The sequence below is a fragment of the Apium graveolens genome, chromosome 4 (assembly GCF_009905375.1).
Source record: "Apium graveolens cultivar Ventura chromosome 4, ASM990537v1, whole genome shotgun sequence".
In the NCBI taxonomy this organism is placed as follows: domain Eukaryota; kingdom Viridiplantae; phylum Streptophyta; class Magnoliopsida; order Apiales; family Apiaceae; genus Apium; species Apium graveolens.
In genome coordinates this window covers 303388475-303413514 of record NC_133650.1, presented here as the reverse complement: position 1 = coordinate 303413514, position 25040 = coordinate 303388475, and the positions used below count along the sequence as shown (strand labels likewise).

Below are 25040 nucleotides of genomic sequence, written 5' to 3'. Positions count from 1 at the left end.
TTTCAGTTCCTCCTTAACCAATACAGCGCTCAAGGCACTCTCTGAAACAACTAAGTACAAGAATAAAACTTCATTCAAAACTGGCTTGGCCAACAACGGGGTATGCGCCATATATTTCTTTAATTCTTCGAAAGCCTTCTGGTTTTCCTCACTCCATATAAAGTCTTTAATGTTTTTTAGTGACTTGAAGAATGATAGACACTTGTCTCCTGACTTGGAGATGAATCGTCCCAATGCAGCAACCCTTCATGTGAGTTTCTGAACATCTTTGATAGTTTTTGGTGGTTCCATGTCCAGGATTGCCTTTATTTTATCGGGGTTAGCCTCAATCCCTCTCTTGGAGACCATCAATCCCAAAAAATTTCCAGATCCTACTCCGAATGCACACTTTGTAGGATTTAACATCATTTTATGGTACCTCAGGACCTCAAAAGCTTCCCTTAAATGGGCTATATGATCAGTCTCTACTAGACTCTTGACTAACATGTCATCAACATAAACTTCCATAGTCTTGCCAATAAGATCCTTAAAAATTTTATTTACCAACCTTTGATAGGTGGCTCCTGCATTCTTGAGACCAAACGCCATAACAATATAACAATAAACACCAAAGTCAGTGATGAATGATACCTTTGGAATGTCGCCCTTGTGCATCTTGATCTGATTGTATCCACTAAATCCATCCATGAAGCTCAGCATTTCGTGCCCAACAGTTGCATCTATCAAAGTATCGATCCTTGGTAACGGAAAACAGTCCTTAGGACAGGCATCATTTAGCTCAGTGAAGTCCACACACATCCTCCATTTTCCATTAGCCTTCTTTATCATTACAGGGTTTGCTAACCACTCTGGAAATTGAATCTCCTCAATGAAACCAGACTCCAAGAGCTTCTCCACTTTCTGTTTTATAGCTTCTTGCCTTTTTGGAGCAAAACTTCTCTTCTTTTGTTTTACCGTCTTCCGATTTGGGTCCACATTCAGCTTGTGAGTAATCAGTTCCGGGTCTATGTCTGGCATATCAGCTGCTGACCATGCAAAAACATCACTATTTTCTTGCAAAAATTTCACCAACTTCCCGCTAAGGGGCTCCTCGAGCGTTGCTCCTGTTGGATTTTAATCGCAGCGGAGGCATGGTAAAACACTTTTACACATACAAAATCCAAATAAAAGCATATAAATCATGGTAAAAACGTAAGGATCAATTACTAACCTTTAATAAGTGATCCAAGAGTAACGATCGGAGATCCTTAGCAACTGCTCCTCAAACGTGAAGCACTCCACCGGTATCCACCAAGAAAACGACGTTAAGGAGGAGGAGGAGGTGGAGAGAATTGGGTTTTTCTAAAACTTTTGGGTTTTGGGTTAGAATAAAATAGGGTTTATAATAGTATATTTATAAGCAAAATTTTCAGCTGAAATTTTCCCATAAATATTATTATTATTATCCCATTTATTATTCTCATTAATAATTAAAACACCTTTTAATTATTAATCCTTTTTCTAAACACTTTAGAAATAATTCTCTCTCTTGATTTAATTTCCAAAAAATTAAATCCTTAATTAATATTAAGAACTTTTCTTAATTAATTTATAATCAATTAAATCTCATTTAATCAATTATTAAATTTTCCAATTAATTATTTATTTCACAAATAAATAATTATTAGTCATTATTAATTAATTCCTCCACCATTAAATCATTCTCCTTTTATGGTGTGACCCTGTAGGTTCAATATTAAGCCGGTATTAGAAATAAATAATAATAAAACTATTATATTATTATTTATATAAATTCTCTAATTTATTAAATATGATTAATTAATTAATCACATTTATTCTACATCGTGAGGGATACTTCTCAGTATATCGCGACTATCCGGATAATATGAGTTCACTGCTTAGAATACTAAGAACCTATTCAGTGAATAGTTACCGTACAATAAACTCCTTCTACCCTACAATGTCCCGATTAAATACAAGGCATGGATCTCGTGTCAAGCCTATCTAATTCAATCACTTGCTTACCATTTACTATGCGTAGTTCTATATAAATTAGAAACTCTTTTCTAATTTTATTCACTCTGGCCAGAGATTCCTGAACTAGCATAAGTGGATCAGCCTTGAACATTCGCTTTCTTCACTGGAAGGGGTAGATCCTTTATTGATCATACACTATCTTCGTGTACAAATTCCTATACCCAGTAGAGCCCTAATAATTGTCCCTGGAGACTAAGAACTAAACCAAAGCATAGTTCAGTGTACACAAGATGACTATGATGACCTCAAGTCTAAGGATACTTGTACAACTATCACTATGTGAACAACTGTTGACACGTGAGTGAACTCCATCAGTTGTTCAGCTGTGCGAGTCATGTTCAGTGAACTTATTCTATAATAAGCACCTACATACTAGCTATAGTGTCACCACACCAATATCTATGAGAATAGACATCCTTCATAATGAAGCAAGCATAGTATGTACCGATCTTTGCGGATTATTAATTACCAGTTAGTAATCCTATGATCAGGAACTATTTAAGTTTAGAGTTATCATCTTTTAGGTCTCACTATTATGATCTCATCATAATCCTTAAAAAGCTTTACTCTAAACTATGGTATATCTTATTTAAACACTTAAATAGATAGAGCCCGTAATAAAAACAAAACAAGTCTTTTATTAATATCAATGAAATCAAAACAGATTACACAGGAAGTTATTCCTAAATCCTAATACATGATTGAACTTAGGACATATTCCTTTCAATCTCCCACTTATACTAAAGCCAATCACTCTGGTATCTAATACCCATCTTGTCTTTATGACGATCAAAGTGACTTTCATAAAATAGCTTTGTGAGTGGGTCTGCTATGTTGTTATGTGTGTCAACTCTAATTCAATACAATACAAGAAATGTTACCGCGCTCCCACTAACCCTTTTGTAGATGCATGGTTCATCTACGTTTTTGATAAAATCAAACTCTTTGATTGTCTCATCAAAACGAATGTTCCATCTTTCGAGAAGCTTGCTTTAAACCACATATGGTTCGCAGCAGCTTACACACTAGGTTTTCTTTTCTCTTGGAAAGAAAACCATCTGGCTATTTGCCAGATTTCATAGTCGTAGTAAGCGGCAATCGCAAGCAAAATCCGAACTGATTTTAACATGGCTACAGGTAAAAGGTTTCATCAAAGTCAATCCATTGCCTTTGTTTGAATCCTTTTGCCACAAGCCTGGCCTTATAGGTCTCCACCTGGCCATCTGCTATAATCTATCTTTTATATACCGTATACATAGATTCCATTATGGATTTCATGGCACTATGCCATTTCTCTGAGTCAACACTACCCATAGCCTCATTATAGGTCACAGGGTCGTCATCATCAATGATCGACAACTCATTGTTATTCTCAATGACAAGGCCATATTACCTCTCAGGTTGGCGAGACACTCTCCCTGACCTATGAATGGGCTGTTCTACAAATGGTTGTTCAGTCAGAACAGGTGTTTCCACTTGATCCGTAGCAGTTTGTGCTTCTTGAACTTCATCAAGTTCAATTTTGCTCCCACTGTTTCCTTCAAGGATAAACTCCTTTTCCAAGAAGGTAGCATGTCTGGAGACAAACACCCGATGATCGGTGTAAAAGTAATACCCTAAAGTCTCTTTAGGATATCCAACAAAACTACATTTTACGGATCGATATTCCAGCTTATCTGGATCAACTTACTTGACATAAGCTGGACATCCCCAAATCTTAACGTGTTTAAGACTCGGTTTCTTTTCTTTCCATATCTCATACGGAGTTTGAGGAACAGATTTGGAAGGCACCTTATTCAGTAAATATGCTGAGGTTTCCAATGCATAACCCCATAGGAATACTGGAAGATTTGCATAGCTCATCATGGACTGAACTATGTCTAACAAAGTTCGATTTCTCCTTTCAGATACCAATCTGGAGGCGTCCACTAGGAGACTATACCATTTACTTTGAGATAATCCATAAACTCTCAATTCAAGTATTCACCACCTCGATCTAATCGAAGAATTATAATACTATGTTTGGTTTGTTTCTCCACTTCATACTTATACTCTTTGAACTTTTCAAAGGCTTCAGACTTGTGTTTCATCAAACACATATCCGAATCTAGATCTATCATCTATGAAAGTAATGAAGTATGAAAATCCACCCATGGCTTGCTTAGACATTGGTCCACATACATCTGTGTACCATTCCTAGCAAATTTGCAGTCCTCTCTCCATGTCTACTAAATGGAGACTGCAGTGCCACTTTAAAGTGAGATTTTCATCATCCCTTTTCTTTTATTAGTTTGTTCAATCTGAAGTAAATTATGTCACATATGTACAGACCATTATTTAAAGCACCACATCCATAAAGAATATTATCTCTAAGAATAGAACATTTATTATTCTCAATAATAAATGAAAATCCAGCCAAGTCTAACATGGGAATAATATTCCTCACAATCGAGGGAACAAAATAATAATTATTTAAAACAATAGTCTTGCCCGTAGGCATATGTAAATGAAATGATTCTACATCTACAGCAGCAACTCTTGCTCCATTTCCCATCAGTAGAATCACCTCCTCTTCTTCAAGAGTCCTACTTCTCCTTAGTCCCTGCAACAAATTGCAGATATGAGAACCACAGGCGGTATCTAATACCCTAGTAGAAATTTGTTTTAATGACATATTCACTTCAATCATGAACATACCTGAATCAGAAGCGGTAGTCTCACTACCCTTCATCTTTTTCAATTCTGCAAGGTAAACCTTGCAGTTCCTCTTCCAGTGCCCCACCTTGTTACAGTGAAAGCAAACAACTTTTCTCTTGGGGTCTTCAGCTTTTGGTGGAACCGGCGTTTTCTCACCTACTTTCTTCTTCTTGGAAGGGTTCCTCTTCCTTTTCTTAGGATTGGAACCTTCACCAATTAGAAGAACAAAACTCTTCTCAGGGGGAAAATTCGATTCCGTAGTCTTCAACATATTGTGGAGTTCAGGCAGGCTGACATCCAACTTATTCATGTGAAAATTCACAACAAACTGCGAGAACGAACTCGGAAGCGATTGCAAGACCAAGTCTTGGCTCAGCTCCCCATCCATGGCAAAACCAAGTTGTCCAAGACGTTCAATCAAATTGATCATCTTAAGTACACGGTCATTCACAGATGATCCCTCAGACATCCTACAGCCGAACAGCTCCTTCGATATCTCATATCGAGCTGTCCTCCCTGCCACATCATACAACTCTTGTAGATGCATGAGGATAGTGTGAGCATCCATATGCTCATGTTGCTTCTGTAGCTCAATGTTCATGGACGCTAGCATGATGCATTGAGCAACATTTGCATCATCTATCCACCTACGATACACAACATGTTCATCATTATGTGCATCACTAGCAGGTTCAGTAGGCTTAGGTGAGTCAATAACGTATTCCAGCTTCTCAATCCTGAGAACAATTCTCAAGTTTCGAAGCCAGTCAGCATAATTAGGACCAGTCAATTTGTGAGCATCTAGTATGCTCCTGAGTGATAATGCAGAAGACATAACGTACAAAGTAAATCTGTAAATGATAAACACATAACAACACTTAGCAAATATTCGATTTCATTTCAAAACACTATATGAATCGGGTCTTTATTCATAAGTGGCTCCCACTAGTTTACCTAATTTATTCAACCCCCTACGTGAAAAATTAAGCATTCATAATGCTAGTGGGAATAGGGATCCTACATTCCATTACACAACCCCGGCTGTGGCACGAAACGCCATGTAATGTTCAATAGGCAGACAACTCTTGTCAATTACATCTAATGTTATTCCCTAATCAAACTTTAGCCTCTTGAATAATTGAGTCACGGCTGTGGCACGACAAACTCAATATTCTAAGTCAAGTCTAACCCAACATTCCATACAATTGAATCAGTCCCCAAAGGCCCACGGCTGTGGCACGTAACGAACTTTAGATTCTTATTCAATGTACACATCTCTATGTAATAGACAAGTATTTCTTATTTCGAAATCAAAGCCCTCGGCTGTAGCACGAACCGACAATGATTCAAAAATAAGAACTACTTTCTATCATGTTGGAAGGCTATGACCGACACAAGCCCGTTGTGTCATTGGTCAATTACTACTTGATATTATTTAATTTTAGAGGGATTATATTACGTTACAATCATAATCATATTATAAAGAGATTCTTCCTTTTAAATTAAATATTTCAAATCAATAATCAATAATCAGATGATTCCCAGATCGGGTGGAGCATTGTCAAGAGGCGTCACTTAATAACCCTTTCTTACAGATAGAAATCTGTTGTTGACAGAATCATCCTTTCTCTCATATCGAAAATTCATATTCAATTGAGTGTTTCATAAACACAAGAATCTCATGATCGTATTCATAATATTATTCTTAAGGTTATGAAACACTTTCACTATTCTAGGTTGTCTAACAAACGCCTTATGTTCATTTAAGTTCACCTAAATCTATCATCGCATGATAAACTAAGTATATATCACATATATAAACATGAATAAACATCAAGGTAGACATTTTACATCATCTAGCATATTAGTCTAAGCATTATACATCTCTATGTATCACATGAAGCATTTAAAAGCAGTTAAAACAGTTAAAAATAGCTTTAAAACACTTTCGGAAATATAAACAGTTCAAAACTTTTATATAAACTAAAATTTGATCACTCCATTAGATCCTTCTCGGAAAAACGAATCCAACGATATATTGCACGCCTAAAACGGAGTTACGAAACTCCCAAAAAATCAAATTTAAAAATAACAGAAGGGCTGTAACGCATTACAGGAACGCGTTACAAGCCCTGTAACGCATTCCGGTGATGCGTTACAACCCTTTTAACCAATTAAAAGGTGTAACGCATTCCGTGAATGCGCCACAGGGTGCAACGCATTCCCGGAATGCGCGACACCCCCGCGCGCGCGCGTGCGCCACACGCACCTGCAGCAGCGCCGCCTGACAGCTTTTCTCGAACTTCGTGCCTGTCTTTTCTTTCTCCGTGCATCACAGACATCATTCAACAGCAGATAACAGATGTACAGTAACAGACAAGCAGCTGAAGCTTAATATATATATACTTACTTACAATTCATATATATATATATATATCTTTATTTAATTACGAATTTTAATTGCAACAACTTCAAAAGTTCATAATAAAAAATCTATACATCATAAAATTATGAAAAAATACCCAGACGATCTACAACACTTGTAGAACCCAGATCAACATTCAAAATTATTCTGAGAAACGATTTCTCATCAGACAAAATTAATCCATGATATAACTTGTAAAAATCATAATTAATTCATACAAGCACATAAAGTTCTGAAATTTTTACCACAGATCTATATGCATACAACCTATGCTCTGATGTCATTGTTGGATTTTAATCGCAGCGAAGGCATGGTAAAACACTTTTACACATACAAAATCCAAATAAAAGCATATAAATCGTGGTAAAAACGTAGGGATCGATTACTAACCTTTAATAAGCGATCCAAGAGCAACGATCGGAGATCCTTAGCAGCTGCTCCTCAAACGTGAAGCACTCCACCGGTATCCACCAAGAAAATGACGTTAAGGAGGAGGAGGAGGTGGAGAGAATTGAGTTTTTCTAAAACTTTTGGGTTTTGGGTTAGAATAAAATAGGGTTTATAATAGTATATTTATACGCAAAATTTTCAGCTGAAATTTTCCCATAAATATTATTATTATTATCCCATTTATTATTCTCATTAATAATTAAAACACCTTTTAATTATTAATCCTTTTTCTAAACACTTTAGAAATAATTCTCTCTCTTGATTTAATTTCCAAAAAATTAAATCCTTAATTAATAATATTAAGAACTTTTCTTAATTAATTTATAATCAATTAAATCTCATTTAATCAATTATTAAATTTTCCAATTAATTATTTATTTCACAAATAAATAATTATTAGCCATTATTAATCAATTCCTCCACCATTAAATCATTCTGCTTTTATGGTGTGACCCTGTAGGTTCAATATTAAGCCGGTAGTAGAAATAAATAATAATAAAACTATTTTATCATTATTTATATAAATTCTCTAATTTATTAAATATGATTAATTAATTAATCACATTTATTCTACATCGTGAGGGATACTTCTCAGCATATCGCGACTATCCGGATAATATGAATTCACTGCTTAGAATACCAAGAACCTATTCAGTGAATAGTTACCTTACAATAAACTCCTTCTACTCTATAATGTCCCGATTAAATACAAGGCATGGATATCGTGTCAAGTCTATCTAATTCAATCACTTGCTTACCATTTACTATGCGTAGTTCTATGTAAATTAGAAACTCCTTTCTAATTTCATTCACTCTGGCTAGAGATTCCTGAACTAGCATAAGTGGATCAGCCTTGAACATTCGCTTCCTTCACTGGAAGGGGTAGATCCTTTATTGATCATACACTATCTTCGTGTACAAATTCCTAAACCCAGAGAGCCCTAATAATTGTCCCTGGAGACTAAGAACTAAACCAAAGCATAGTTCAGTGTACATAAGATGACTATGATGACCTCAAGTCTAAGGATACTTGTACAACTATCACTATGTGAACAACTGCTGACACGTGAGTGAACTCCATCAGTTGTTCAGCTGTGCGAGTCATGTTCAGTGAACTTATTTTATAATAAGCACCTACATACTAGCTATAGTGTCACCACACAAATGTCTATGAGAACAGACATCCTTCATAATGAAGCAAGCATAGTATGTACCGATCTTTGCGGATTATTAATTACCAGTTAGTAATCCTATGATCAGGAACTATTTAAGTTTAGAGTTATCATCTTTTAGGTCTCACTATTATGATCTCATCATAATCCTTAAAAAGCTTTACTCTAAACTATGGCATATCTTATTTAAACACTTAAATAGATAGAGCCCGTAATAAAAATAAAACAAATCTTTTATTAATATCAATGAAATCAAAACAGATTACACAGGAAGTTATTCCTAAATCCTAATACATGATTGGACTTAGGACATATTCCTTTCAGCTCCAATAAAAGTCACCTTCCCAGGATCTTCGGGGGCCAAAGGAATTGAAACCAAGTCTTCTGCTGGCTTTCCCCTTTTTCTCATCATTCTATCGGATATCCAGATCTTCAATAGGAAGAACCTGCCCCCCAACTCCATCTGCCCTCAAAGAGGCCACATAACAGCTTCTAGCCAATTTTTGATCTCCTATTTCTTCTCCAATCCCATCTCGAGTCGGAAACTTCATAACTGAATGATAAGAAGAAGGGACTGCCTTAAAGGCGTGTATCCATGTTCTTCCCATGATAGCGTTGTAGGTTGAACTAACCTTCACCACCACAAAGTCCAACATCTGAGTTGCTTGCCTTGGTTCCTGTCCTATGGTTGTTGGCAACTTGATTATCCCTTCTACGGGGCATTCCACTCCTGCGAATCCATAAATCGGCTTGTCGGTTGGGGTCAATTGGGAGTAATTATATCCCATCCTTAAAAAGGTGTCATAAAGCAAAATATCCACTGAAGCACCATTATCCACAAGGACCCTTCTTACCGGGCTGTTCCCTATTATCGGGGTTATGACCAACGGGTCGTCATGGGGAAATTTCACACCCTCCAGATCAGAATCATCAAAAGACATTGTTACTCCTGTCCTGGCCCTCTTCGGGGCTTCCCCAACAATATGCATAACTTTTTGAGCATACGCTTTCCTGGAGTTCTTGGATAACCCAGCAGCAGTTGGTCCTCCAAAAATTGTGTTGATCACAGGCCCTTGGGGCGCGGTCCTCTGAAGATTGTATTTATCATCGGTCCCCTAGGTTGGGGATTTCTCCCATGATCTTCTTGATCTCTCCTTCGGTCATCAAAGTTCCTTCTCACGTTGTTGCTTCTATCCCCTCCTTCTCCAGTGTATTTGTTCAATCTTTCTTTTCAAATGAGGAACTCAATTTCATCTTTCAGCTGCCTACACTCATCGGTGTCATGACCAACATCTTTGTGAAATCTGCAATACTTGCTCTTATCTAGCTTGGCAGGATCAGCCTTCAAGGGTTTAGGCCAATGAATATCTCGATCTTTCTCGATTTCCATCAAGATCTGGCTTCTAGGAGCATTCAGCTTAGCGTATTCGGTGAACTTTTGCCCAGGTCCTCCTTTCTTGGGGTTTGAATCAGGGTTTTGCTCGGTTCTAAGATACTTGTCCTTAGCAATAACTCCAAATCAGTTTTCCGCTTCTTGCCTCCAGTGGGCTCATTACTTACTACGGTCTTCCTCATGCTTTTTTCAACCTTGATATACTTCCCTGCCCTATCCTGGAGCTGCAACATGCTTTCGGGGGGACGTTTGGCCAAGGACATCTTAAAAAACTCATCCCTAGTTCCTTGTTGCAGCGCTATCATGGCTACCTTATCATCCAGGTCTGGGACTTTTAAAGCCTCCTTTGTGAAACAATTCAGGTAATCTCTCAAGGATTCCTTTGTTCCCTGCACAATGCTCATAAGAGATGCTGAACTTTTCTCATGAACTCTCCCACTGATGAATTGCTTAATAAAAGCCTGACTTAATTATCTGAACGACCCAATAGAGTTTGGGGGCAAGCGACTATACCACCTTTGAGCCATACCCGACAGGGTTTGAGGAAAGGCCCGACACTTAATAGCATCATTCACGGGCTGCAACAGCAGTGCATTAGAGAATGTTCTAACATGATTAGCGGGATCTCCCGTGCCATCATAAGCTTTGATAGTTGGCATCTTGAACTTCCTTGAGATATGGGTATTCATTATTCCTTCAGTGAAGGGTGGAGTAGGATCATCAGGATCTCCAAGGGGAAGAAGATTGCTTGGATCAGCCCTTGGGACAACAACCCTTCTCTGCACTGGACCATCCAGGTCTATGACATGAGGAGGATTTCTCCCCCTAGGAGGTGCTTGGGGTCTGGTGGTCTGGTGCGTCTCCAAATCGCGCCTCAGCCTTTGAATCTCAGCCTCATGAGCCCTGATCCTTTCCTGCACTTCTTGGGGATTCATCCCTTGGGTGCTTTGAGGACGTTGGCTTCCATCAGCCATCGGCTCTTTGCCTGCACGCCTCCTTCTTGGGGCTACTTCATCATTCGAAGATTCAGAGTCTCTTTCAGTGTAAGGACCAGAAAATTCCCGATCCTCAGGGATAGGAGCCAAACCTCGTATATAGGGGCGATTGCCCCCGTGCTTCACTCCGCCCAGCATGTCCGCATCCTCCAACCTCGGGGTAAAGGGGCATCCCATAAGGGGGGTTAGTAGTAACAACAGTTGAATATTCATACCTGTAACACCCCCAAATCCGGGGTCGGGGATTCGGGTTGTCACGAGTTCAATTTCCCTTATCAATACTTAATCTTAACAGTCAACCAACTACTGCGTACTGTGACCCCACAATATACACACACACCACAAGTTATAGTCTCAAAGATGAATATCCAAAAATAACACAAATCATTTTATTCCACAATTATAAGCCATTACACCTAAAAAGGGTTTCTGAATAAATTTTACATATTCTTTGCCATTATTACAATTCATAAATATACATAAGTCTGGTACATCAGAAGTTGAAAGCCTAGCCTATTGGTAATTCCTACCTCAGCTACAGCGGCATCAATGCCTACAGGAAACAGCGGAACGTTTCCTATCCGCTCGTAAATTGGGAGCTTGGTCCTGTTCATCTTGTCTATCTTTTTTTGTGTGATGAAAGAAGAAAACAAGGGTGAGCAACAAGCCCACCGAAATAATATGTATAATAATTTACAATATATGAGCATTCTCATAGTACTCATGAAAGTCTTGGTCAAGAAGAAATGAACCAAGTTTGATATCTTAACGCGACCAAGTCGCACAATAATCAGTATATATGTATATATACTTTTCAAAATCTTGGAAATCCTCTTCCACGCATAATATACATAGGGTTCCAATTTATAACTGTATAAAAATATCGTTGCAAGGTGATCTCATATATCTAGCCTTGTCTCAACATTTTTCTGAAAATTTTTATCATGCATAAGATAATCATTAACTAGATATAAGTTGAAAAGATGAAGTTACAAGATACTCCAATATACTTATATCTTTTCTGAATACTACTTGAACTACCACCGTTCAAGGTATAAATAGTTCATCACATAGATGAAGCTACAAGACATAACTTGTATAAAATCAATCTTTGAAATATCATCAAAATGAAATAAAGTACGAGATACTTCATTTGATGGAAACATCATTTTGAAAACTCGACCCTGCCAACACTCAACAATCGCCCAGCCGTATCCTTTCTATCGAAGTGCTCTGGGTAGTGTGGCAGAAATATCCAACTGGATGATGAACTCATTACGGGAGTTTGCCGTGCCAGGAAGACCACTTACGATGATCAGTCGCAGTAGTGCAACCCCACCATTTTCTACATGTAGAGGAGAATAGTCAGATTTACTTGTCAACCGAACCCTGGACTCCTAAGGAATGGACCGTCTTAGCGGAACTTCCAGGCCATTTGGGCCAATATAATAAGGCTGGGCCGGCGCCACTCGACCACTTACGCCACTCCTAGTTCTGATGATATCCATGACTCTGAAACATAAAGCTCGTCCCCCCTTTCCCCAAGTAGAAACTTGTTGATACGGCTCCACCAAGAAGTCGTATTTAGTTGGAAAGGAAAACTCACCGATATTTCCCAGGCGATGCCTGTTAATGGATTAACTTGTTCCAAGAATTTTACTTCCTGAGTGTTGGGTAAGTAATCAAAAACTCTTTTATCAAAACAGCAACCTTGTTGCGAATATAAAATACACCACAGAGCCGGATCCCTCAGGTTTTGAGCGAGTATTTAAATCCCCTTTGAAAGGAAGATCTTAAATATAAAAATGAGTTTTGGGATCCGACCTAACTTTTAAAAATCATTTTGAAGACTCGAAAACATTTTTAAGAATGTTTGGAGTACTGCTGATTTAATAAAATAAATCAGTCCCGATATATTAGAAAATATCTGAATATTATTATTTAAATAATATTCCCATGAAGGGTAATTCTTATTAAAATAATTGAAGTAGAAGTTTTAAAACTCATACTTGAAATGAATAACGAATAACCAAAGACATACTTATACGAAAGTAAGATCTTTATTTGAATAATCGAAAATAAGTTTGATTATCGAAACACTATTCTTTAATAGAATAAAGAATGTTATTTAATAAATAAGCGGAGTCATAAGTCCTCAAATGAATATTCAAAATAATATTCATTAAATAAAATAAAGTTATCGAATAAACCTTATTCGATTAATAGTCTTGAAAACTATATCTTATATATATATAAATATAAATATATATATATATATATATTATACTCGGGAACATCGACTCCCGGTTTTAGAAAAATATTCACCTTTGGGTCCCATATACTAAGGGTATACACGACTACTGCTTATCTCTAGCATAGGTATTATACATCTTATAAGCAATTGAATCAACACTTAGATAACAAGATTATGAAACAAGCATGCATATATACCATATCAACATGCTCCCATATATCGCAAGATTTGCTAATAACAATCATGCATTTATCACAAGATAATGCATATACATATTAACATCACAACAACAGTATAACTGGTAGAAAACTTGTCTGAGTGTTCCCAGATAGACTTAAGCTTAGAGTCGGTCCGATAACCTATGAACAACAACATAAGTCGAAATTAAACCCCGGTCGCTTAAGAAACTAGACTTTAACCAATTGAACCCTAACGTTTGCTTATGGTCCCTTCTACGCTTAACGAATCACGTAAGTCGTTCGAGTACCCTCGGCTCCACCATTTTTAATAAATTAACCATTAAGAATTTAAAGGCGATTCTTTCGCGAGTACCCTACCAACTGCCTAATCCACTTTACATAATTGTTTCATACTCCAATTAGTCATTTAAGGACCTTAACTAAGGTTTCAAAGTAAGGCGAGGGGTAATGGTTCGTTCGCGAAACGCCGTTACTTAAAACAGTCGTTTCTCCTAAACCGTACATCGGATTCAAGCGTACCACATATCAAAACGAAGCTTGTAACATGAACTATCTAATCATGGCAATGGTCAAAACCTAACAGTGAGTTTACGGGTCCTGATGTTAAGAACAAAAGTAGTCTAAGGTAAATCGGGCATTACGACGTCTATGTTTACGCGATTACCAATATTTATACCACTCCAATTCCTTACCAATTCACTACAAACCACCCAACCATCAACAATACATCAAACACAACTTAGATCAAGGCAAAGTCAGTCCATAATCTCAAGGTTTTCCAACTCATTCAACCACAAACATGATCTACTAACCATAACTTAAGATTCATTAACCATTAACCAAGATTCATATCCAAAATCACCACAAATCCAACCAAACTATCTAACATACATGGATCTTGCTATACATACATGGATATTTCTATATATACATTAATCCATCCATAAACTCATCAAAACTCAAAGTTCAAACTATAAGTTAAGGGTGAAAGTTGTTTATACCTCCTTGAAGCTTCCTAACACAACCCAAGAGCTTTGAATGCCTAAAAGAACCTTGATCTTTGCTTGTATAACCTTAACATTTCATAAAAATGAAGAAAACTAACATTAGTTCTTGAAAGTTACTATTCATCATCACTTTTGATGATTTGTTTGCCTAGGTTAAGAATAAAATTTGGCTTCCAAACTTCTACCATGCATTCACTAGTAGGTAAGGAAGCTATTGTAATTACCTTGTGATTTTAGAGCAAGAGAAGCTAAGATTTGGTTTTTGAAGAAAACCAACCGAGAGTTTAGGTGGGGAGAAGAAGAAAGCTTGCTTGATTCTTGAATTCTAAAGTTTGTGAAATGATTTGCTTGGCTAGGATTAATCCTTGGTAAATATCTTCCTTTAACTTTAATAAAGTGATGACATCACCTCCATTACATCATCACAAGGACACTTGTCCAAACCTTATGGTTGGATGATGTCACAACCCACTAATCCCATCTGATTAGTGCTTAATTACTTGGCTAATGGTCGTTATCTGTTTTACGGTTCGCTTAGCTTTCGTTCTCGTTTATCGTTTGAGAGATCATACCCGGGATCTTATTACTTGGGTTCCCCTAAACCTTTCTCAATATTTTATATTCCTTTTATGATCCTCTCTTATAATACTTGAATTTAAATCCTTTTAATCATGTTATTTTATACTCAATTCTTTCGGTACCTGGTGGATTTTCGGGAAAAAAATCAAAGTGTTCGAATTTGGATCCTGACAATCTTTACATACACTTATTTACTTTATGGAATACTAATACGATCTTAGAATTTCCATAACAGTACTCCTATGTAGTGTGGTCTGATAATTTTCCTTAATCAGCATCATCAGCAAAAGTTACTATTCATCAGGGTTTCAAAAATTCCAAAAATTGGGGTTATTACAATACCCAACGGGTCGAGAATTCACAGGTGCATGTACTTGTTGAACTTGAAGATTCGTACCTTCAGTAGCCGAGGGGATCGTCCTTTGTTGCTGAGGTTCAGTTGCCCCTATCTGGGCTTCTCCTTGCGTGGTTGCATAGGTTGAGTGAGGAGGCACCTCCACAATTGAAGAAATCACTTGGGTTGTCCCCGTTGGTGTTCCTCCTTCAAGGGCTCTAACCGTTCTCCGTGTTCTCGCCATGGTTATTGTTGTCGTCTTCCCCACAGTCGGCGCCAAATGTTATGGATTAAAAACTAGTATATATAATTGTTGTATTTATTACTAAAGAGCGTGAGCTCAAGGCCTTTAATGGCTGCTCTCGTATTTCGTAGCTTAACTCTGCCTTTACGAGATGCCTACGTATCTCAGTGAATTAGAGAATCAAGCCAAAAAACGTAGTTCTAGTCTGTGGGGTGAGGCCCCTTATATAGATGTGGGAGTCCTTGAATTGGACTTGGTATAGGAGACTTGGTAGCCAAGTCTCAGAATTAGAATGGACTTTGGAGTCCTAAATAGTAGGAAACTGATTCCTTATCATTCTAGGTTCCTTTGAGGCTAATCTGCAAGGATTTATGTCCTTATCGGGACTCCTCTCAATAGCTGATTTTTCCCTTATTAATTAATTACGAAATTAATTAATATTCAGGGTTTTTGGGTCTTCTTTGTTCCCTCGGGCCTGATCTGGTCCATCAGGCCTGATCACTGTGTTAACCTTTTTGGTCTGAATGTCATACATCTCCTTATTGGGCCTAGCAGCCCAAATCATTTATAATTAATGTAATATTTAATTACACAATCATGATTTATTTATCCCTATCACCGTTGAACTAATTTTTCATTTTTACGCTAGTATTGCTGAAATTTAGGATTTTGTTGAACACACGGTCTAACAATTTAATACATTGCCTAATTTGTTAAAATAGGGTAAAAGACAAATATAGCCAGATTTTTTAAACTTCATAACATAAATAACCATTTATTAATAAGTGAGCAAAAATAGCCGATATAATACGCAATTGGTAAAGGGGTATTACAAGATATGCAACTGATGAAGGAGTATACCTAATTTTTACATAATTTACGCATTTACTAATTAGGTATCCTAAAATACCCTTCCACTGTATGCGTATATGATTATCTTCATCGTCAGTCCATTTCATCCCTTCATCCTTCTTAGTTCCTTTTTTTTCATAATATAAATATACCGAGAGGGATTCGAGTATTTATATGTATATGTTTATAATAGGATTGGAGAAGGGCACCAATTCAACTTTCTCATTATCATATACGATTTATAATTGGAAGGCGGTTGCATGGCGGTTTTATTCGGCGGTTAACGGGACAAATGGGGAAAAGTGTAATACATTCTATACACATATGCTAGATGGGTACCAATTGGGTAAATATGACCATTTTTTCATATCCGGTTATTTTGGTAATAGTTTGTAATATTCAGTTCATTTCTGTCAATTTTTCGTTAAAAACATGTCGCAAAAAGTGCGATAACATAAAACACAAACAATTCTGACAAAATAGAGAAACAAACACAAAACACAATTTACTTTCCAAGCAAAACCACGGGATGGTTGGAAAAACTTAATTAGGGTAGAATAGAAATTATTCCCAGTCTATAATGCACGACAACAAACATGTTACGACTCGCAGTACACTCTCACAAACTATGCACTGAAACAATGCATGAATGTGTTGTGATCATTGCAGTTGGAGAACCAAATAAATTAGAAAAGAAAAAACTTTTCTGTTGTGGGTAATATTCGGATGCAAATCTAGCCACTTATTCGGCATGTAAACAACAGCTGCCTCGAAGATTTATATAAGCAAGCAACAATTTATTCAGATTTAAAGCAAGTGCATAACAAACTTTTTAGGCCTTGATCCCAGAAACCAGATGATTGGCAGCAATGTTCATCATAGCCATTAGTGGATCAATCGAAACGACAGAAGCAAGCTTTGGATCAGCGTCTTCCTTAAGTTCGTACTCGATTGTGTTTCTGGTAATGCAACTTTTTTCATCTTTTGCAATGACATCAAGCCTAACAAGATACCATTTGAATCCCAGATCAAGAAACCCTCCTTCCACAACCTCCACTACTTTCACCATTTTCTCGTCGTCGACCTTTGTAAACTTCTCCTTGTAATAAGAAAATGGAACTGCCCCTGATCATCATCAGAAAAACAAAGACAGTAAATATAGATTCCTTCAATGTAATAGATTGATTAATTAGTTAGATAATGTTAAGTAACCAGTTCGTCTGAGTTCTAATAACTATTCTGTCTAAAACTACCATGTTAAGTAACCAGTCATGTGTGCCGGTCAAGTGTTCCTCCTGCCACTTTAGGAGAGTCGGTAACTTAACATTGATCAATTAGATTAATCAAAATTGAGATATCGTAAAAGTTATACCTGGATGAAAGTAGAATTGGAGCAAGGTACCAACAGAACCATCACCTTCCAAAACTTCGATTTTATCAACAATCTTATCGAGTGCTTTTCTGGTAACAGTAAGTAGCTCCAGAGATCTATAGAGTTCCCAGACCATGCTTGCAGGTGCATTTACCTCTACTTCACCACTAACTGAACCAGCCATCTTTTTCTTTATATGTTCACAGATCAAATATTTAGTATGAGTGGAGTTATATGATATGCTTTCTGATTAAGTTTGGTATATATAGTACAACGTTAACTTTGATCAAGTTCATATTCTAACTAAGGGTCTGTTTGGCAACTTAATTTTCAAACTCTAAATTGATTAATAAAACTAATTGAATGATAAGTTCATATTTGGTTGGCGCCGGAGGTAGTGAACCGTTGAAATAAGAACATTTGAACACTGAAATTCTTTTCAACTTAAAGTAATGACTTTTTTGGATTTAATTTTGTAATTTACAGATATTCAATTACAACTTCTTCTAGATCAAACCAAACCCAGATTAAACGATCGAAAACCAAACCGTAACCATTTTATGCCACCCTACTTTTAAGTCATGTTATAAATATAAATACTTCTGCAGTTCTGCTTGAAACAGGGGCACCATTCCTATAATTCGTCTAGGGCATCCAAATGTCTAGGGCCGGCCCTGCTTCGGCTTGAAACAGGGGTCAGGGAACAAAAGAACTTGCAAAGTTTATAAACTTTCCAGTCGTATCGCTACCTTCTTCCTAACACCGTATATGAATCCATTCTCTCTAACAGTTGATATACAGAGGCCTCGAAAAAAAAATTAGACATCGAATGAAAAAAGAGTAGAAAATTGTAATTTATTTCTTACAAGATACAAAACCTACTAGAAATCACTTATTCATTTCCTATTTTCAGTTACACTGTAATTTATTTACTACATTAGATAATTATACACGTGCAGACGTAGGATGAGCCATATTTTTGGCCTGGAGCGTGCCACATTGAGCCTTACATGCATCTTCACATGAAGCAGCATTGCGATCTCCTCCGATCATGCACTTCTCATAGCACGGTTTGTAGCAGATGGGATTAGCCACAGCCCCTACCGCAGCCCGACCTGCAGCCCCAGCCGCAGCACCAGCAGCCCCAGCAGCACCAGCCGCAGCACCAGCCGCAGCACCAGCAGCCCCAGCCGCAGCCCCAGCAGGCGGTGGAGATTGAGCAGGCAAAGGAGATTCAGCAGGCTTACCCTGAGCCTTCACCTCGTTAACAAATGATCCCATCACAACCAAGCACAACAGTAACACCGCAACAACCATCTTACAATTATGACCATAAGTACCCATCTTCTGCATTTCTCGTGAGCTTTACCTGATTTCGAAAGTTATAATAACTTGTTAATATAGCTAGATATTTGTAATTTTAATCTTCAATTCGAAATATGTTTGTGGTGGCATATGGCTCTAAAATTGCATGATCTAGCTAAAAATATGGTAATGCATGTGTGTGTTTGCTTCTATTTCTCTGCCTTCTTTCAATAACACCACACATTACATTTTCACACAATAAATTTACTTTGCTCCACCATCCAGTTATTATTTTTAGAAAATCAATGTGCACCTCTGTCCATAGTGTGTAGTTTGAATTTATGCGCCATCTCATGTCCTATTAAGTTTTTTTTAATTGCTAAATTAATGCGTAAATATGAATAAAATATATAAAAAAAAACAATGTAAATTTACCGTATTGCAATAAGCTGATTTGCATCCACTGTCGCTTCTCTGTAACGCAGATAAATTGACAGACACTTAGAAAAAAACATTTTAGAGAAAATTATACACTGTATTTTCATCTGCAGAGCTTAAATTGTCAGGTAATGTTGCATATAAAACAAATTTATACCCTGTAAATTGTAATCTATTTAAAGCTTCATGCATAGGAAGAGTTTGAGCTGCAGAGAGTGTAAACTTGGTGAAGTTTCAAGCACAAGGGGAGGGGAGGAAGAACTTAAGCTGAAGTTTCGAAAATAAGTGAAGAAGTTGCTTTTCTCCTTTCTGTCTTGCGTTGTGCCAATCACTCAAACGTTTTCGCATGCAAATAATTGGATATAACAATATGAGTAGGTGATGGACATGTATGTGAAGTAATGTATTTATCCAACTCAACATTTCTCAACAAACAAACACAAACAGATAAATAGAATCATCTCAAAATGAACCTTGCAACTGAGATTTGCAGCAATAGTTGAACAAAATAATGACAGCAAGAAGATATAACTCTAATATAGACTTGGATGACAATCTTTTCATGTCAAACTGATAAAGGACATTAAGATATACATATTTAAGTTATCACCCCACTATATGAACTTTTAGATAGCAGAAATGGAAAAAAGAGTAAATATACTCTTCACCACATACAAGATACTCCAAAAACAGGAACAATAAAAAAATTGAAGCACGTTGGTAAAGTTCTTTCCAGTTCTGCAAATAAGAAATGGAAACATGTAATTTAAAATACGAAATCAGGTGTGCAAGATATAGCAAATATACATCTCTGCTAAGATATAAACCAAGACATATCTGTTCTTTTTTACTTCTGGCTGCTAGGACTCTTCTTTTTCAATAAGTTTCCGAACTTGTGGAGTAAAGGCTTCTTTTTCTTGTGGCCAAGCTCTTTTGTTGGTGAGCTTCCTCCATTCTCCAGAACTACTGTTGAAGGATCTTCGGTTGAAGACAATCCATTAGACTGGTCGGAGTTATCATTCTCTGTCTTTGTGTCGACTTCCTCGATGGATTCCTTCTCTGCTGACTCCAGAAAATCATTATCTTCAATCTTGCAGCTTTCCCACATCTTAAATTCAACTTCCACTGAATTATCGCTATCCTTCTCTTTGCTCTCATCCCCTTTGGGCTTTTCATCCAAATCCATAGTTTCAGCATCAGAGTCTACTGTCTTGACATACAAGACATTACTCTCCTCCAGAGGTATTTCTTTTACAAGTTCTGGAATATGTTGTAGCTCTAATTTGGTATTCTCTTCCTTCCTATGTCCATTCTGTTCAGAGAATTCAACTACCTTGGGGAGCATGTCATAATCCTTTTCACTGTCGGTAAGATCACCATTTTCTTCAGCTTGTTTTCTAATCGTAGCTTCTTCTAGTAATTTGGACAATTCCTTTACCTTATTCAGAGAAGCCGATTCTTTACTCTGAAGCTCTTCATTCTCTTCAATAACATTCTGCAGTTCGTTTTCTTTGTCCATTAAACTCTCCTTCAGTTTCATGCTTTCAGCTTTTGCTTCCCCAAGAAGTTCCTTGAGATACTTTATCTCAGAGTCAGCTTCGGCTAGGGTATTCTTTAGCTGAACTTGTTCTTCCTTCGCTTCAGAAGCTTCACTCTCGGCTTCTTTGAGTGACATAACCAGCTTGCTAACTTCTTTTGTCATTGAAGAGCTTTCTTCTTCAGATTTATTAAGACAGTCCATCAAATGAAGCTCTCTTTGCTCCCTATCAGCCTTGGCAGCCTGCTGATCTTGCTCAGATTGTTGGATCAATTTTGTGAGGACATCAATCTCGTGCTTTGCATCGTCAAGCATACTCTCATACTTTTCATTTGAAGCTCTCAAAACCAGCTTTAGATTTTCTACCTGCGTTTCAAGATTTTCATGCTCGTCTTGACTAGACAACAGCTTTTCTTTTGCTTCTCTAGCTTCTAAAGAAACTTCATGTAATGCTGAAGCTAAACTCTCCATTGCTTTCTTACTTTTCTCTTCGTCTTTCCTATACTTTTCTAACTCATTTATAATTTTATTTTTCTCTTCTAGCAGCGTCTGAACACTGTCAGCAGCAAGCTTTTCATTGTTCAATGCCTGGATTTTCTCATCCTTCACAGTATCAAGCTCATACTTTAATGATTCAATCTCCTTTGCCATTTCAGAAGCTTGTTCCTTGGCCATATAAATACTTCGCTCGGAGACCTCAAGATCACCTCTCTGTGATCCTAATGACATCTCCAATAAGCCCACCTTTTCTTTAAGAGACGCAATTTCAGATTCTGCAGCATGCAACAAATCATTACTTTCCTCTAGTTGTTTCATGATCGAGTCCAAAGACTCTGATGCAGATTTTTCTAGACGATTTGCTTGCTCAGCATTGATCTCTAATTCTTCAACCCTTTTTTGCCACTCTTCGAGCAGATTATGCGCGTAAGATTCAGCCATTCTTGCAGCCTCGAGCTCTACATTAAGTTGCTCTATTGCAGCTTCATTTTCCACTACCTTATCCTCGTGCTCGTTCGCTGTCTCAAGTTGTTGTTTAAGTGTCTCTACCTCTGATTTAAGCTCCATCTCAATAGTTCTCTGATTGCTAGCCTCCACTTCATATTCTTTCACTTTGCCATTCGCACAAGCTACAGCAATTTTTGCAGTCTCCAGCTCAAGATTTAGTTGCTCTAGAGCAGCCTCTGTTTTTGCCAGCTTCTCATCGTAAAAGTCATCTGCTTTCTGAAGTTCTTCTTTCAATGCCTCTATCTCTGATTTAAGCTGCAAAACCATTTTACTGTAATTACTGGCCTCTGATTCATAAGCTTTTGCTTTCTCTAGTTCTTGTTTTAATGTCTCTACATTTGATTTCAGCTCCAAAAGGGTATTTTCATTATTGTCAGCAACTGGCTCGTTCCTGCAATCAAGCAGAGCCTTCAACTGGGCCAACTCAGCTGTAATACTCTCTACCTTCATGGCGTGAATCTCAGCAACCTTAGTTGCTTCATCAGCATGGGAAAGCGCCTGATGTTTTGCATCAGTAGTCATTGCTAGTTCTTGCTTCACCTTTTGGAGCTCTTGATTGGCAGATAGAAGAGCAGAAACATTTAATGCATGCTGGTTCTTCACATCTTCAAGCTCCGTCTTCCACTCTTCATCCTTCTTTTGACTTGCATCAATGCCCGCTTGTTCCATCTCAACAGCACGAAACTTCTCGATCTCAGATTCCTCTTCTGCTCGCTTTTGAGCAACCAAAGCCTCTGTAAGTTTTCCATTAGCTTCCTCTGCTAACCTCTGAGCTTCTTTCAATTCATCAATTGCTTGCTCTTTCTCTTTCTCAACCTCAGCCAACTTCTCATTTGCCTTCTTTAGGTCTTCCTGGACAAAATTTAGCTGAGCCTGTAGTACCGATCCCTTCGACAGCCGTGTCGGTTGCTTCTAAAGTCAGTACAAAACACAATGCCAGTAAGGATCAAATTAGATTCCAATTTCACAAGATCCAATGTGCCTATTACACTTAAAAGGATCAAAGACATCACTTTAAAAATATACAACCACGCTAATAATCAATATTTATTCATTCCATTTGATAATCACCAGATACAATGAGAAACTCAAACAATATCATTTTTTGCCAAAACTTACATCAGGAACGGTACTGATCTTTGGTGATCGCCGATCCACTGAGGGCTTTGAAGTAACAGATCTTGGAGAACTATCGACAGAAAGGCGTGAACTTTGCAGGGGAGATGGTGAATTAGTCTCAGATTTTGAAGCTCCCCGGCTCAATTTTGGAATCCTAGGAGTTGCAGGTGATCCTTTACTGTTAGGAGTCACATTCGATGCTTTAGCATTAGGAGTTCCTGCAGATGCTTTAGCATTGGGGGTTCCTGAAGATGCTTTAGCATTGGTAGTTTCTATAGACGCCTTATTGATAGGGGTTTCGGATAATTTGTTCAACCTACCATGATCACATCAACAAAAATAAAATCACATTAAAAACAAAGATTTCAATAATCTATACTCATATTCCATATCAATAATAATCGAGCTAAATTGCAATATCTACAAAGATATATCTCCCAAAGGTGAAAACTTTATCAAAAATTTGACAACAAAAGCACACAATTGCAACATATACTTATAGAGACATACATAAAGGTGGAAACTTTACCAAAAATTTACCAAGAAAACACAAAATGCAACATTTATACTAATACAGTAAAAACAAACACTTAAGATTAAATCAATACAGCTAGATCCATACAATTTAAGCTCAATTCATCAAAAGGGCCATCAAGATTCATCCCAAGATTGATCAATTCAGACCCATTACACAAATTTAACAAAGTACCGCCAAGATTGAAACTTTAACACACACCAAACAAAAAAGAACTGACCCACAAAACAAAAACTGCAATATACATACATATATGTTTAGATCAAGAAGAGAGAGAGAGAGAGAGAGAGAGAGAGATAGAGTACTTAGATTTGGTAGACATGACTGCAATGGAGAGGAGAAAGAAAAGCTTGGGGTGGATGAGAGAAGTAGTAAAAATGCTACTGAAACAGAAGTGTGATTACTTTATTATATAATAATGTAGGTATAAATCAACATTATTGTTGCAGCTGTGTGTGTATATTAGAGGGAAATGAAAGAGATTTTAAGTTTAAAAAAGTTAAGTTTCAAGATTTTTTTAAAGATTCAAGATTGTGTGTGTATTTTAGTAACAAGAAGAAGTAAAGAGAATGGAAGGAGAAGAAGTAGCAGAGTAGCAGTAGAATGTGTAAAATGGAGTTTAGTGTATTTTTCTTTGGTTTGTAAACTGTTGAAAGTGACCACCACAGCACTTTAAAGTGTCCCTCTCTGTCTCTCTATCAACTTTATGTGTATTTACAATTCTAACCCCGAGATTTTTTTTAATTTAAACTTTTTTACAGTAACTTTTTTAAAATTTGAAAATAATTCAGCCGTAGAAATTATACAAAATCAAGTCGATACATAATCCATATTCAGAACCGGCGAATTAACATGCACGGCTTTGCAATATTTGCAAGATCACATGAACATGTTATAAAACTAAGCTCACAGTAACTGTATTATCAGAGAAGAGATTATCAAGATAGAAAGTATAATGTTTGTTACAATCCTCAAATAGCAAAAATACACTGACTGACTTATATATCAAGATCCTTAAACCTGCACTACTCTAACAAACTCCCTAACTAACTTTGCTGAGCTGGAATGAAGCTGTGCTGTAATGATGTCA

General features: G+C 37.1%; 2 protein-coding genes across 3 annotated transcripts; both read right to left on the bottom strand.

Moving 5' to 3' along the window:
- Positions 1-17135: 17135 nt before the first annotated feature.
- LOC141721467 (norbelladine synthase-like) lies at positions 17136-18249 on the bottom strand. Its single transcript, XM_074524403.1, has 2 exons — positions 18012-18249; positions 17136-17764 (listed from the first exon to the last, which is right to left on the bottom strand). The coding sequence occupies exons 1-2, from the start codon at positions 18193-18195 to the stop codon at positions 17472-17474; spliced, it is 477 nt and encodes a 158-aa protein (XP_074380504.1). The 5' UTR covers positions 18196-18249; the 3' UTR covers positions 17136-17471.
- Positions 18250-18841: 592 nt separating this feature from the next.
- On the bottom strand, positions 18842-24568 carry LOC141721466 (WEB family protein At3g02930, chloroplastic-like). 2 transcript variants are annotated; one of them, XM_074524402.1, is made up of 5 exons: positions 24256-24568; positions 23416-23731; positions 19912-23208; positions 19752-19790; positions 18842-19380 (listed from the first exon to the last, which is right to left on the bottom strand). In XM_074524402.1, exons 1-3 carry the CDS (start codon positions 24270-24272, stop codon positions 20602-20604), a joined length of 2940 nt encoding a protein of 979 aa, XP_074380503.1. In that variant the 5' UTR covers positions 24273-24568; the 3' UTR covers positions 18842-19380; positions 19752-19790; positions 19912-20601. The 2 variants fall into 2 exon arrangements, with proteins under 2 accessions (XP_074380503.1, XP_074380502.1); XM_074524401.1 differs by having other exon boundaries at positions 19752-23208.
- Between the last annotated feature and the right edge of the window lie 472 nt (positions 24569-25040).